The following is a 13,692-nucleotide window of genomic DNA, read 5'->3' as shown; positions in this document are numbered from 1 at the left end:
CTGAAGAAATTAATTACAATCCGTCAACATGATGGTTTTATTTCACTATAAAAAGTTATTGGTAACATTGAACGCGTTTGATGACGTACCACAAAGCTTGCTTTAGTGAGAAACATCTAAAGTGGAGAAAACAAATGAAGAGAGCTGTGTTACAAAGTGTTAAAGTGACAATAAGACAGCCGATGTATTTATCAGACCGGAAGCATCCCGAACCTCAGTGCTGTTATGTCCGATTGTTTGGTGTCAATAAAGTTTCAGTCTTCAACCCGTCCCGCCCCCTGACTGGCTGTCATGGCGGCGCTAGTGGAGAGCTGGAGCTGGTTTACGGCTTTAGCTGTGGGAGTTTCTCTATTCAAATGTCTCTTCATCAACGCTTAGTGAGTGGAAACAATCCTACGTGGGCTGCTGCCTTCCCGCGGTTCTAATCCACACATAAGGGTTTGATTTTAGCATCAGGCTAACCGGCTGCTAGCAGCGAGCAACCTGCTTCTAAATGTTTAAAATTAAATATTAATGTTTAAAATTATAAATGTGAAGTTTTTTAGAGTTGGTCTGAAGGGATAAAATATTATTTAATAAATTGTTGATTAAAAACGATAAAAGTTTATTCTGAGTTTAAGTTGACGTGTTTTTACCTGAAGCAACAGTAGCCGATCAACCGGAAGATGGCGCTGTTTGACCGAAAGAGTCTGAAACCAATTTAATTTTCGAGAAAAGTTAATTTATTGTTTTAATTCGGTTCAGAAAATTTCGAACTGACTTAAATGTTATTATCAATAATTTGTGTTGATAACTGGGTTGGACTGAGCCAGAACTATTCTGGACTGACGTTAGTATTGGAAAAGAAAAACACTGAAAACGTAATAAGCAGCGTTTTAAAGTTGATTAAAATAACCCAGTTCCAGTTTGATGGTTCTGTTGTGTCCAGTCACTCCACAGACTTTGAGGTCCATAGGAACTGGCTGGCCATCACCCACAGTCTGCCGCTGTCCCGGTGGTACCATGAGGTCAGTCCGTGTTCAGGACCCGGACCGGGCAGATCCCGGACTCCGCCGCTGTCTAACTGCCGCTGCTCTGCCTCCAGAACTCGTCGGAGTGGACGCTGGACTACCCGCCGCTGTTCGCCTGGCTGGAGCGGGGCCTGGCGCAGGCGGCGCGCCGCTGGGACGGCGACATGCTGCGGCTGGACAACCTGAACTACGCCAGCCCGGCCACGGTTCTGTTCCAGAGGCTGTCGGTGGTCTGCACCGACCTGCTGTTCATCTACGCGGCCAGAGAGTGAGTCCAGAAGTCACGCTCAGTAACCATGGTGTTAGGTTTAAACACCTATTAAAGACAAATTAAACAAACACAAAAAAGACAAGAGAGTTAGATTCTTTGTACTCGCGAGGAGAACAGACAGAGATGTGTTTTCAGTTACAATCTCCTACCGTTCTGAAAACACATTTTCCGCTCCTCTCTTTTTATTGCATTCAGGATCCCTATCACATTGGACACTGCAACCCCCAAAGGGGGAAAACAAATCATTTGCATGGAAGGTGTGGCAAACAGAAATCACAGCTGTCAACAGTCAGTCACAAGTATCTTCTTAAACAATGGTGTCGTCCTTTACTTCCAGTTCCTGAGATTCTCTGGATCATCTCCCGACCCCCTGTGGTTCGCAAACTTCAGTTCTCGTGTCCCTCTAGGTCATAAAACCTTGACCCTTAGTCTTTGATGTACTTTCCTGGTAGGTGTCAATTCTTATCCCCAAGCCATCTGCTCCCCAAATTGGCACGCTCTCTGCTGCTAACATCACTTAAAAGCACACACAATAGTCCTAAGTATTTATATTTGTAATTAACATAAAACCTATCACATGGCGATTGAAGGTTTGAGTGCAGGATGAAGCTCTGGAAATGACGGAGGATCTAAGACATGAACAGGCGTCACTACAGGACAGGATTAGAGTTTATTCGTTTCTTGGTTTGGTTGTTTTTACATATTTACAGTCTAAACTCAGGAACAGGACAGAGGCTCGGTGTGATTTAAACTGCTTTCCGTATTAATCAGCTCAGAAACTGAGGAAAGGTTTCTCCATCTTTATAATTTTAATTATTACAGAAACCTTTTTCATAAATGAGAAATATTTAATTTTATTTAAAATTTCAAAGTAATTTTCAGATTTTGTCGCCTTGTAGATGAAAATAGTTTGTCTGCAGGCTGGTTCTGATCCAGTTTAGAAGCAGAATCTTAAATCAACTAGAGGGCCACATCTGGCCCAAAGACCCCACTTTAAACACCCTTCACACAAATCCTTCCCTCTGAGCACGCATTTGGCGACAGTGGAGAGAAAAAACTCCCCTTGAACAAGAAAAAACAGCAGTCTGCACTTCCTGCTCTCTCTCTCTCTGCTCTCATTGGTCGGTTTCTGACTTGTCCCGCCTTTCCCAGAATTTTCTGGAGTTCTCGTTGATGTCAGATCTAAAAGTTCTGGCTCAGGTTCTGCTCCTGAATCGGGTTGGATCTGTCCTCCAGGTGCTGTCGGTGCATTCAGGTGCAGAAGGCTCCGCAGGACGTTCTGAGCCGGCCATCCTTCGTCCTCGCTGTACTGCTGCTCTGGAACTTCGGCCTCCTCATCGTCGACCGTATCCTTCCTCTGCTGGGGGTCCGGAAGGTTCTGCTCACTAGAACCCAGGGAGCCAGAACCTGGCGTCCAGGTGATGACATCATCAGAAGTGTTTTCTTTCATGCTTCCTGTCAGACATCCACTTCCAGTACAACGGCTTCCTGTTCGGCTTCCTGCTGCTGTCTGTGGCCAGACACCTGCAGGTAGGCTCTTATTTTGAAGGTTCCGGCCATCAGGAGGAAGTGACTAATGGATGTTGTATGCTCAGTCTCGCCACCTGCAGGGGGCGCTGCTGTTCGCCATGCTGCTCAACCTAAAGCACATCTTCCTGTACGTAGCTCCGGCTTATGGAATCTTCCTGCTGAGGAGCTACTGCTTCACCCTGGACCAGCCAGGTCTGGTTCTGGTTCTGGTTCTGGTTCTGGTTCTGGTTCTGATTCTGATTCTGGTTCTGGTCCTGGTTTCTTTCGGTCTCCTCATGCTCCCTGTTCTCCTGCAGATGGCTCCATCAAGTGGAGCAGCTTCTCTCCGTTGCGGCTGCTGGCGCTGGGCGGCATCGTCGTCTCTGTCTTTGCTCTCTCCTTCGGCCCCTTCGTTGCCATGGTGAGTCCCAGCTTTACGTTGGCAATGAGTTCAGAGAGGATCAAACTGCAGAATGAACTGCGGACACACGACTGCAACCTGAGGAATAACAAAACTGAAAGTGCTGCAGACTCCTCCAGGCCACCAGGGGGAGCCGGCACAGTGTTGACCCTCTGTTAAAACGGACGTCCAGATGAAAGTTGCATGTATTTTTCAGACATTCTGTACAGCATTATGGTGTTACTGTCTACAGTATTATGGAACAGCAGTATGTTTATGTAGGTAATTTAACCAACTCCCCCTTGTGGTTTGGAGAATTTCTCCTCCGTGGAGAATTACTTGTTTAGTTGTTTCCTGATTGTTTTGCATCATTTATGTTTATTGTGATCAGAATTTTGATTATTACAATAAATGTCAATTAAAGATGTTTATTGTCAGGATTATTTTTAGGGTTTTCTTTCTGTTCAGTAAGGTTATCAATAAATAATTAGTCATGCAGATCAAAATGTTTTAGAAAGGATTATTTTTGTTTGGAAAAACGGCTCATAAATAGTCTTATTGTTGTCACAACATCACCATCAGATGATAAACTTTATTTATCGCTCCGACTGTTTGATGCATATTTGCACCCATCAGTTTCTGTAGACCTGAAGTTTGCTCTGTTCACACCTGATGATGATGATGATGATGCTGGTGGTGCGTTCAGGGCCAGCTGTCCCAGGTGGTGTCGCGGCTCTTCCCCTTCAGGCGGGGCCTCTGCCACGCCTACTGGGCCCCCAATGCCTGGGCGCTCTACAGCGGCGCTGACAAGGCGCTGGCGGTGCTTGGTGAGGAATCCACTCCATATCCGGTTATGTGATCAGTCCGACCCGGTTAGAACCGCTCTCTGTTCTCTTCCAGGCGTCCGTCTAAAGCTGCTGCAGGGGGCGGAGCTTCCTCAGGCTGCCATGACAGGGGGGCTGGTCCAGGAAGTCCAGCATGCCGTCCTGCCGTCCGTCCCTCCGGCCGCCACGCTGCTCTGCACGCTGCTAGCCGTCTTGGTGAGTCGGAATCGACCCGGCCCGCCTGCAGCCACCAGAACCGTCCGCTGAAACCTTCTTCCTCTCTGCAGCCGGCGCTGTTCTCCATCTGGCGCCGTCGCCGTGGCAACCGGGCCTTCCTGCGCTGCCTGCTGCTTTGCGCTCTGGCCTCCTTCCTGTTCGGCTGGCACGTTCACGAGAAAGCCATCCTGCTGGCCGTGCTGCCGCTCAGGTCAGACGTCACCGCAGGGGGCGGAGTCAGCTGGTGGAATGGACCTTACCACACGGGCCGCTTTCCATTGGCTGATGCTCATTCTACGTAGTAGCACGGCTACAACGTCTGTGGCCGTCTCACAAACACGCGCTTCTCGTTAGCTAAGTACAGCATAATGGCAGCACTGATACAACTTCTACACCTTGAAGCCTGTCTGCTACACAGTCTTATGTTAGCTAAACAGATCAATATGCAATGTGTACTGTATCTAACATACACTAAAGATTTTATTTAAGCAGAAAAGGCTTTGGACTAAACTGTTACTCATGTCAGCCACTCTAGCACAAAGTATCGTGTATCAGGCCTAGGCACACTCCAACATTTGCCAACAAACCACAGGAATCACCCACCGATTTCAAAAGTAACGTACAAAACGATGAATGCTCAACTTACCCATCCTTTCAAGAACAATATAGGCATCAGTGATCTTGTCCACAGCTATATTGATGTAGAGGGTGTGTGGATCTGCCGTTTTCCTCATGGAGCGAAAGCATTTTGCTGTGATGTGCACAATGTTGGAGGCATCGCGTGGCTCAAACACCTTGATCTCATCCAAAAAAGATGACATGAACTTCTTAGTTCCTCTGTCCGTTGTAGTAGCTGATGTATTGTGAAAATCCGGTAGAAATGATGCACTAATGGAGTCAGAAATACACTGCAGAGAATCAGTCGAAGTGTAAGACCCCATATTTACATAGAAACAACTCTTTGTTTGTGAGACTTGCGGTCACTGGGTCGGTTGTGGGCGGAGCTTGGTAAGGTCCATGACACTAATCTAGTTAATTTATTTTGAAAAGTCATGAATCTATTATGTAATGAGATTTGGGTTTGTGGAATTCTGTTTTTGTGCTGGATTCTGCCTGCCTAACCTGGCTACCCCAGTGGGGGGCGCTGTTGCCCTGTATTAACCCTCCTGTGTGTGTCTCCCTGCAGCATCCTTGCGGTGGAGAACAGAGAGGATGCTGGGATTTTCCTGGTCCTATCCACCACCGGACATTACTCCCTGTTCCCGCTGCTCTTCACCCCCGCAGGTAAACAGGGAGCTCTTATCACAAAACTTTATTTTGAAAGGTTTTGAACAGTTTTTCAATTATGAAAACCCAGAAATATGAAGAAAACAACTCAGCAGCCAGATGTTCTCAGAGCATGATGACATCACTTCCTGTGGGCCAGCTCGTGTTTCCTAGACATTTGAATGTTTTGGTGCAGCAGCTGGAGACCTTTCAGACCGGAGCCCTAGAGAGAGTTAAAAGCTCACTGACCTGTCAATACTTCCTGTATGAAACCATTAATCAGATCTATAAATGAAATAATCATCAGCTAATTTACTGATTGATAAACAGGGGTGCCTTATTTAGGTGCATTTTATCTGACTTTTCCATCATTAACCTGAGACATGAGTCATAATTCAGCAGGATTATTATTATTTACATCTGAGTTTTAATAATAATAATAATTAATAAGAAGAAGAATGGAGGCCATTTGAGTTTCTCCTGCATGTTTTCCAGAGATGATCATCAAGGTGTGTCTGATGTTGATGTTCACCATCTACTCCTTCACTGCCCTGGGAAACCTGCACAGGTAAACACACACCTGGTCTCTCCAGGTGAACACACACACCTGGCTGACATCAGAATGTAATCAGATTACTCTCTTCTCAGGTCTCAGGGTTCTCTGCTCCGTCCCATGGAGGTTGCCTACCTGCTGGGGCTGGTTGCTGTGGCGATCTCCTGCGAGTTCGTCTTTCCGTTGTCGCCGTGGCGACAGAAGCTTCCGTTCCTCCCCCTGCTGGCGACCTCTGTGTACTGCGCCGTGGGGGTCAGTTACTCCTTCCTGCGGCTCTACGCTACTCTGCTGCGCAGCAACGACAAACACAAACAGCTCTGAGGTCAAAAGGTCAACAGGGGGTGGGGCAACCTCACACACACACTTACAGAGAGAACTACTGGGGACCAGGAGAGAACGGACTTGCGTTGAGCTCGGACATTAATAATCACCATGACAACAGCCTGAATGGAAGAAGAGGAGGATGAAGACCTGGCAGCAGAACAGAGGACTTGTTAAAGACTTGGACCAAACAGCTGCTGGAAAAATGATTTGAATAAACGATTTGTCTCCCTTCAGTGTGTGTTTGACTTCAGTCTAAAGATTAGAGTCGACTCGGACTTGAAGCTCGACTCGGATTCATGGTCTGAGACTCAAGTCTTACTGCCAGTTTTTAATGCTTTATGTAATGACTTGGATCATCTTAGAACCAAATAAACGTCTCTGACCTCCGACCTCTTACTGCTAAGCTAGTTTTCTACATTACAAGAGACCTTTCTGCTCAGAGTATCAAAATAAAAGCACTTCCTGTTCTGCTCATCGAGAAGTTTAACACGGTTGTTCTCTTCAGTGTGGAAATCAGACCGTCGTCTGCATAAAGTTTCCCAGTCAGTTTCACTGATCTGTTTCCTTTACAGTTTAATTAATCAGAGTTTCAGTGAAACTGAACAGAAATGTAATAAGACATAAGCAACTGATGTTTGTTTAAAAACTTTATTAATAAGGCAACAAAAACACAAAACAGTCACAACTTTCATTCAGAATAAAAATGAGTTTTGTTATATTGAGACTGAATGAAGATCAGTTAACAGCTGTAACCTTCCTCACCTCATCATCATCATCATCATCAGCTCTCCAGGCTGAGGAATAAAATCAGGTGTTTTTATCAGAGTTCCTCCTGCTGCTGCACTTCAACTATAAATATACTGCAGGGCTAAATGTGGAAAAAATGACAGAATGAACACTTCAAACTAAAGGCCACAGTTTGGGTTCTTTAAACTTGAATTCACAGCCAAAGGAAAAAAACAAATTGTTGTAATTTCCGTGTTAACCACTAGATGTCAGGAGCTGTTACGTTCGTGTGTTTGAAGACTTCCGGGTTTTCCTCCAATGCAGCAGCGTATTATGGCCAATAAAGATAAAAAAAAAAAAACGAATAAGAGGAAATTTCAGAATTTGTAAAAGTCAAAATAAAAAAAATTAAAAAATCCAGCAAAACAAGGAAATTACTGAGTTTTAAAAAAATATTTCTGCCAAAATCTCAGAAATTTTGAGATTAACCTAAAATTTTCAGAAAGAAAACCTAGACAAATCTTTAAAAGTTACAAATTTTTGAATTTTTTTTTTCATTTCTGAAAATTTTTTGGTGCAAATGTACTTTTTTTCTGTCTACAACAACCCAATATGCTGTTTTAGTGCAATGGCCCGGTTCTGTCTGGACTCCATGGGCAGCTGCAACTTCAGGGCAGCAGGTATCAGGATATCCTGTGTCTTTACATGTTTCAATTAGACTCTGGGTGTTTTTTGGTGACCTGTTTAATATTTAGAGCTTTAAGGAGGAGCAGCAGAAGCAAAGGAGGTGGATTATCTGACCCGGACAGACGTGTTGCTCTGCGTCAGGGAGTCGGACTCAGTTTCACTCTGAGTCGCATAAAGATCATGAAAACAATAAATAACGGCCCACAACCCATAAGTTCTGAAAGTGAAACATTGTCCCCTGTTTTGACATTGATCAATTCCACCAGGATTTCACAATTATTTGTGATTTTTTTTCGCAATCAAAATTAATTTATAAATAATAACTTAGAAATTAAGCCATATTTGTGCTCATGTTTGACAGTAAATGGGACTCTTTGCTTCTCACTGTATCGACCATGAATTGTAGCATCAAGTCAGGCTGAGGCAGCAGAGTAGAAGTATGAAACACTGCCACCTAAAGGTGGGAGTTATCATCACTTAAATACAGTGTTTTTAACCATTCTTGTGGAAAATTTGCAGTAAACTCTTAACTCTGCATTAGCAAGAAAACATTTGGGAATCTTTGGGAACATTTGGGAAGACAGGAGTTTCCATGACAGCGGATAAAGAAACTAGAGTACCTGGCAGTAAACTGATAAAACTGCTTTGATTAAATGAGACTATTTAAGCTAACAACTGTTATCCTGAATACCCTGAAGGTTCTGTTCACGTGTCTCTCAGAAAAAGCTACGGTGAGCCAGATGTGGTCCCCGGGCCTTGACTTTGACACCTGCTTGATGCACCTTTCACTAGTGACTCTGCTGATGCTCCAGTTTTAGTTTGAACTTCCTTGTGCTCTCCTTCCAGTCGCCAACATTCACATACCAAATCTGAAACAGTCAGATGATGCAGTATGCTAATAACTCGTCAGCCTTTAGAAAGAGCCGTCATAATTTGTGATTATCCATGAGTTAAAGTGAACTCGACAGTTTGTTCAGAAACATCACTTCATGTTTGTGACCTTGAATGGGAAACGTTAATCAGGTGTGCGACAGCAGCAGCAGTTAGCTTCTGTTGGTGAGCTGAAACTGATTCCAGACCAGCCGATAAACTTCTGACGCTACGCAAGATAAATCGGACTCTGAGAAGAATTTATCCTCTGATCAGTTTCTAAACATAGAAATTGTATGACTTAATATTTATGATTGTAGAATTAATGTTTTTTTTTTTCTTTAAAGCAAATTTGGATATTTGATTTGTGGTTGTTGATAAATGTTTTTGTTATTTAAGAAATATTGTAAAAGCATCTTTCATTTTTAACATTCAGATATCGAACATCTGGAATCTGAAAATATTTTATGATAATTAGTTTCTTTACTAGGGGCTGCACAGTGGCGCAGTTGGTAGAACTGTTGTCTGGCAGCAAGAAGGTCCTGGGTTCGATTCCCGGCCCGGGGTCTTTCTGCATGGAGTTTGCATGTTCTCCCTGTGCATGGTGGGTTCTCTCCGGGTTCTCCAGTTTCTTCTGTGTTGCCCTGCGACAGACTGGCGACCTGTCCAGGGTGAACCCGCCTCTCACCCGGAACGTATCTGGAGATAGAAACTAGCAACACTCTTGACCCCATTAGGGACAAGGGTGAACAGAAAATGGATGGATGGATAGTTTTTTACTAAATATCAAACTGGTCAGAAACAAGTGTAGAAATGTTTTTGTGAAGGGTAAAAACATCCGGCCGTATGAAATCCATCATGGCGGAAAGTCCGATCTGCAGCAGCAGCTTCTGAAAACCCTGACATATTCCTGAGTCGGGTCAGAACTGGACGGCTGCTGGGCTGCTGGGTTTAAAGTTCTGTGGGTTTGATTGGTGTGGATGGGTTGATTTTAGGCGTCCTCCCAGAGTCTGGTGTGTGATTGGTCGATTTGGAGCGGCTGCAGCGATTGGTCAGTTCTCAACAGCAGGCTGGCGGCCTTTGACGATGATCTCTAGAACCGGCGTCAGGTCCATCAGGTTCCGCAGCATGTCCATGATGTCCGGATGCTCCTTGGCTCCGTCGATGAACTCCTCCAGCGTCAGCTCACCTGGGAGGGGTCAGAAGTCAGAGGTCAAGCACCATACGGTCCGGTTCTGGATGGGAAGCGGAACGCCGTTCTTACCTTCACCCTTCACGTCAATCTTCTCATAAATGAGTGTCACAATCTCCTCTGGGTCGATGTCCCTGTTCCGGGTGATGTCCTGGATGGCCTGCAGGGGGAGACAAACACAATGTTCAAACAAAGACTGGTTCTGGTTCTGATTCTGACCCGTCATCAAACCAATCAGAATGAAGGAACCACCTGATGGCACCAAACATCCGCTGGTGTCCTAGGCTAACCCGTTAATAGTAGAGCTAATTGTTTGTTTAGCTTAGCCAAATAAAGTAACCGGACTTTGTGGAGAGAGATATAATCTCTGATGTGTCATCGACACATTGCTTGTTTCAACATGGTTGAATTAGCGCTTCAGCATTAGCTTTCTGGTGAAGCACTTTAGCGTTACCAGAACTAATGTTCATGAGTTGTGATGTAGGGTTAGCGCAGCTAACATTTTAGCTAGCATAGCCCACCGCTGGAATCTGTGACTAAATCAGATAATAAAAGATTAAAACTGATGATAAATAACAGGAAGGCCTTCCAGGTGGTTCTGTTGGACCCAATAATGTTCTGGTGAACCAGACGTCTCTCTGAATACAGGGAATTCATTCAGCAGATTAGCACCAGGCTATTTTCAGAGTTAATCTCTTTTGGCTGCTGACTTGGATTTCCTTAAATCTTCAGGAACTTTCACTCCTTTCTCTTTGGACTCGATTCGTATTTTTAGCCTTCAGCAGTGAGGAAGATGAGGAGCAGACAGATGTTCGCTCCACTCATCAGAACCAGACCAGAAAAGTCTCCTAAACTGAAGCGGTTAGTTCCTGCGTGTTTGAAGCGTCCTCATGTATGACTGATCAGAATTGTCCAGAACCGCTGGACTCTGGACTATATTTAGCTTCACAGTAAATATTAAGTTATCAAGCTAATTAATTAGTTAGCGAGCTAAATATTTACATTCAAACTAGTTAGCGAGAAAATGTCTTCAAAATAAATATTTTGCCTGCTAAGTATTTAGCTTCAAATTAAGTACTTATCAAGTTAAATTTAGCTTCATACTCATTAGCACAGTAACCATTTCTCTTCAAAACAAATTGTTTTCTTGGTAGCTATTACGTTTCATATTAAATACAAATAGAAATATTTACCTACAAACTAAATATTTAGTTACTGAGTTAAATAGTTAGCTTCTAACTAAATAGTTAAGCTGATATTTAGCTCCAAACAAAGTCTTTATTTAACAAGCTAAATATTTGAAACTGTCATTTACAGATTAGTGAATAACATGGTTAAAATGTGACTTAATGAAGCCACATTTGCTTCTTTCATAACATAATTCAAATTATTGCTGTTATCGTTAACTTTACAATCAGCAGCCGATAGAGGGAAACCCAGAGTGGAGCTTCTGAAGCTGAACCGACCAGCAGAAGCTGAACTCCAGAGTTAATCTGAATAAATTCTGTGTACCATTTCTACCTGATAGATTAGGATTAATCTGCTATTCAGGTCTTTAAGGTGGTTTTAAAGAGCTCAGACGGTTTTACTTTTCTACTTTTTTCAGCTTCTGAACAAAGAACAAGCAGCTTAGAGAACAGAGCGGCCAGTAGTGAATGTTTCAGGATGACCTCTGACCTCCCGAGTTATCAGAAGGTTCAGGACGGTTTCCTCTTAATGCTGTAATGTCCCTGGATTTCAGGTTCCTGCTGGCTGCAGGTGGGTCCCGTTTTCTGCCAGTAGGTGGCAGAGTTTTACGGTTTAGGTGGATTTAATCTGACGGTTTGACACATAAATTAGCTGAGTAAAGGAGCTGCTACGGAAGCCTAGAGGTTCCAACATCCTTTGGGTTTTTAAATGCAGAAGAAGAGAGCATCACCGTGAAGATGGTCTCCAGCTCGTCCTTATCGATCTTCCCGTTCCCGTCCTGATCGAACAGCTTGAAGTACCACTTCAGCTTCTGGTTGATCTCTCCCTTCAGCAGCAGGCTGATGGCCGCGATGTACTCCACAAAGTCAATGTAGCCGTCCTGCAGACACAACCCAGGGCGTTAGTACCCATAAAACCCAAACCCGGTTCCTGCAGGCAGAACCATAACCCTGGAGGAACCTTACTGAGCAGCTTTCGGTGGACAGCAGAACCGGGTTTGGACCTAAACATTCTCTGGTTTCACTCAGCGATGCTGTTTGGGTCTAAATCAGTACAGCTCTAAGCTGGAGGTCAGAGGTCATTTGGTTCTGTTGGACCGTAGTGATTAATCAGTGTTAGTGACCTGGTTCTGTTCAGGTCTGTAACTCTGTTTGGTTCTGGAATCAGGAACCCAGTCAGAAATCTGTAATATGAAGAACCGGTCCAGTCCGGTCCACCTCTGATGAAAGAGTCCAGTACCAGAGCCGATCCGGTTACTACAGTTACCAAACCCAGACCCAGCACAGTAGTGGTTCTGGTTGATGGTTCTGATTATATGACAGAGAATCTGAGGAATTTTATGTTAATATGATCAAAGAAAATAAAATAAAAATCCATCCATCCATATCAGTATCCAATCACCTTCTGGTTGACCCGGTTCTGATCTCTAACACCTCCATCATTATGAAACATTCTGGACAGTTCTACGTTTGTCCTGTTTTCATGTATGAAGCGTCCCATCACAGTTCCATGAGCCTCAGATTTAAAACCGCTGTAGTTTTCAGAGCTGCTCTGCTGGAACCAGGCATGGTTCTGCTTCACTGAGTGGGATCTGATCAGAACCAGCTCTGATCAGCTGGCTCTGCAGCTCTGACTGCAGAACCAGGTTCTGGACAGATGGTTGAGGAACCCCAACCATCAGCCCAGAGGAACCCTATCAGTCAGCCCCAAGAAACCCACCCATTAACCCAGAGGAATCCCAACCATCAGCCCTGAGGAACCCAACCATCAGCCCAGAGGAACCCGTCTCTCCCCCAGCCTGCGCACGCACCCCGTCCATGTCGAAGGTGAAGAAGACCTGCTCCACGTAGCTGTTGGCGTACTCCGTGATGCCCTTCAGGTTGAGGATGGCTTTGAGCTCAAACAGCGTGATGAGTCCGGACGGAGACTCCTTCATGAACTTGTTGTACCAGTGGTGCATGTCCTCGGCCAGGATGTCGTCCAGGTTGGAGCCATGGTTCCCCATAGCTGCAGCTCCGGTACCGCGGACCCAGAGAGCGGCAGAACCGGGCTGCCGTGACGGCAGAGCAGAAGTCACAGCTCTGTGTGTAACCCGCTTAGGTTCTGGAGAATCAGCAACGCTCCGAAAATAACCCGCTAATGGGATGAGCCGCAGCGCTGCCAGCGGTTCTGGACACCGAGATCTGGGTCTAGAACCACGGGGCTTACGTAACTGTCTGGCCCGGTTCGAACCGCAAGGATGAAATTAACTGGCAGCGGCACCGTTCTGGAACAGGTTCGGAAAAGTTTCATCCCAAGTTCTGGTCGGTTCTGTTCCATAATAAACTACTGATCCTCCGGTTCTGTCAGCTGGTCCGGTTCCGTTGTACCAGAAGGAGGTCCAGTAATGGGCTCAGACCAATAAAACCAGTTAAACTCATGAAGCCTCGCTCATAGAAACTACATCTGCCACACAAGGGACTAAAGTAAGTACACCCTCTTTCATCTGAGGTGTACTTACTTTAACATCTTTCCTCTTATCTAGGTTAAAGTAAGTACATCCTGGATGGAACAGTGTGTATTTACCTTAACATAGACGAAAGATGTCAAAGTAAGTACACTCTGTTCTATGTTAGTAACAGTGACGTGCGGTCAGGGGAGGCAGGTGAGGCAGTGC

General features: G+C 44.8%; 2 protein-coding genes across 2 annotated transcripts; one reads left to right on the top strand and one right to left on the bottom strand.

The window, feature by feature from the left end:
* The first annotated feature begins 216 nt into the window (after positions 1–216).
* On the top strand, positions 217–6,769 carry alg8 (ALG8 alpha-1,3-glucosyltransferase). The gene is made up of 13 exons (XM_044141749.1): positions 217–377; positions 929–1,007; positions 1,085–1,278; positions 2,518–2,627; positions 2,744–2,811; positions 2,877–3,003; positions 3,108–3,211; positions 3,897–4,017; positions 4,091–4,230; positions 4,302–4,441; positions 5,417–5,514; positions 5,992–6,064; positions 6,145–6,769. Exons 1-13 carry the CDS (start codon positions 292–294, stop codon positions 6,368–6,370), a joined length of 1,566 nt encoding a protein of 521 aa, XP_043997684.1. The 5' UTR covers positions 217–291; the 3' UTR covers positions 6,371–6,769.
* Positions 6,770–9,260: 2,491 nt separating this feature from the next.
* guca1d (guanylate cyclase activator 1d) lies at positions 9,261–13,158 on the bottom strand. Its single transcript, XM_044141748.1, has 4 exons — positions 12,847–13,158; positions 11,767–11,916; positions 9,921–10,008; positions 9,261–9,845 (listed from the first exon to the last, which is right to left on the bottom strand). Exons 1-4 carry the CDS (start codon positions 13,039–13,041, stop codon positions 9,709–9,711), a joined length of 570 nt encoding a protein of 189 aa, XP_043997683.1. The 5' UTR covers positions 13,042–13,158; the 3' UTR covers positions 9,261–9,708.
* Positions 13,159–13,692: the final 534 nt, after the last annotated feature.

Source organism: Gambusia affinis, linkage group LG15, assembly GCF_019740435.1.
Source record: "Gambusia affinis linkage group LG15, SWU_Gaff_1.0, whole genome shotgun sequence".
NCBI lineage: Eukaryota > Metazoa > Chordata > Actinopteri > Cyprinodontiformes > Poeciliidae > Gambusia > Gambusia affinis.
The sequence above is the reverse complement of the archived record's forward strand: the minus strand, read 5'-3'. Positions and strand labels throughout refer to the sequence as shown.

Bases quoted from the DNA above. Each gene is read 5' to 3' on its own strand.
- alg8 (XM_044141749.1), top strand. From the start codon at position 292: ATGGCGGCGCTAGTGGAGAGCTGGAGCTGGTTTACGGCTTTAGCTGTG. The intron at 1,279-2,517 runs GTGAGTCCAGAA...TCTGTCCTCCAG, and splicing joins TTCATCTACGCGGCCAGAGA to GTGCTGTCGGTGCATTCAGG. The intron at 2,628-2,743 runs GTATCCTTCCTC...GCTTCCTGTCAG, and splicing joins CGGCCTCCTCATCGTCGACC to ACATCCACTTCCAGTACAAC.
- guca1d (XM_044141748.1), bottom strand. From the start codon at position 13,041: ATGGGGAACCATGGCTCCAACCTGGACGACATCCTGGCCGAGGACATG. The intron at 11,917-12,846 runs GTGCGTGCGCAG...TTGTGTCTGCAG, and splicing joins TCACCTTCGACATGGACGGG to GACGGCTACATTGACTTTGT. The intron at 10,009-11,766 runs GTGATGCTCTCT...CTCCCCCTGCAG, and splicing joins AGCTGGAGACCATCTTCACG to GCCATCCAGGACATCACCCG.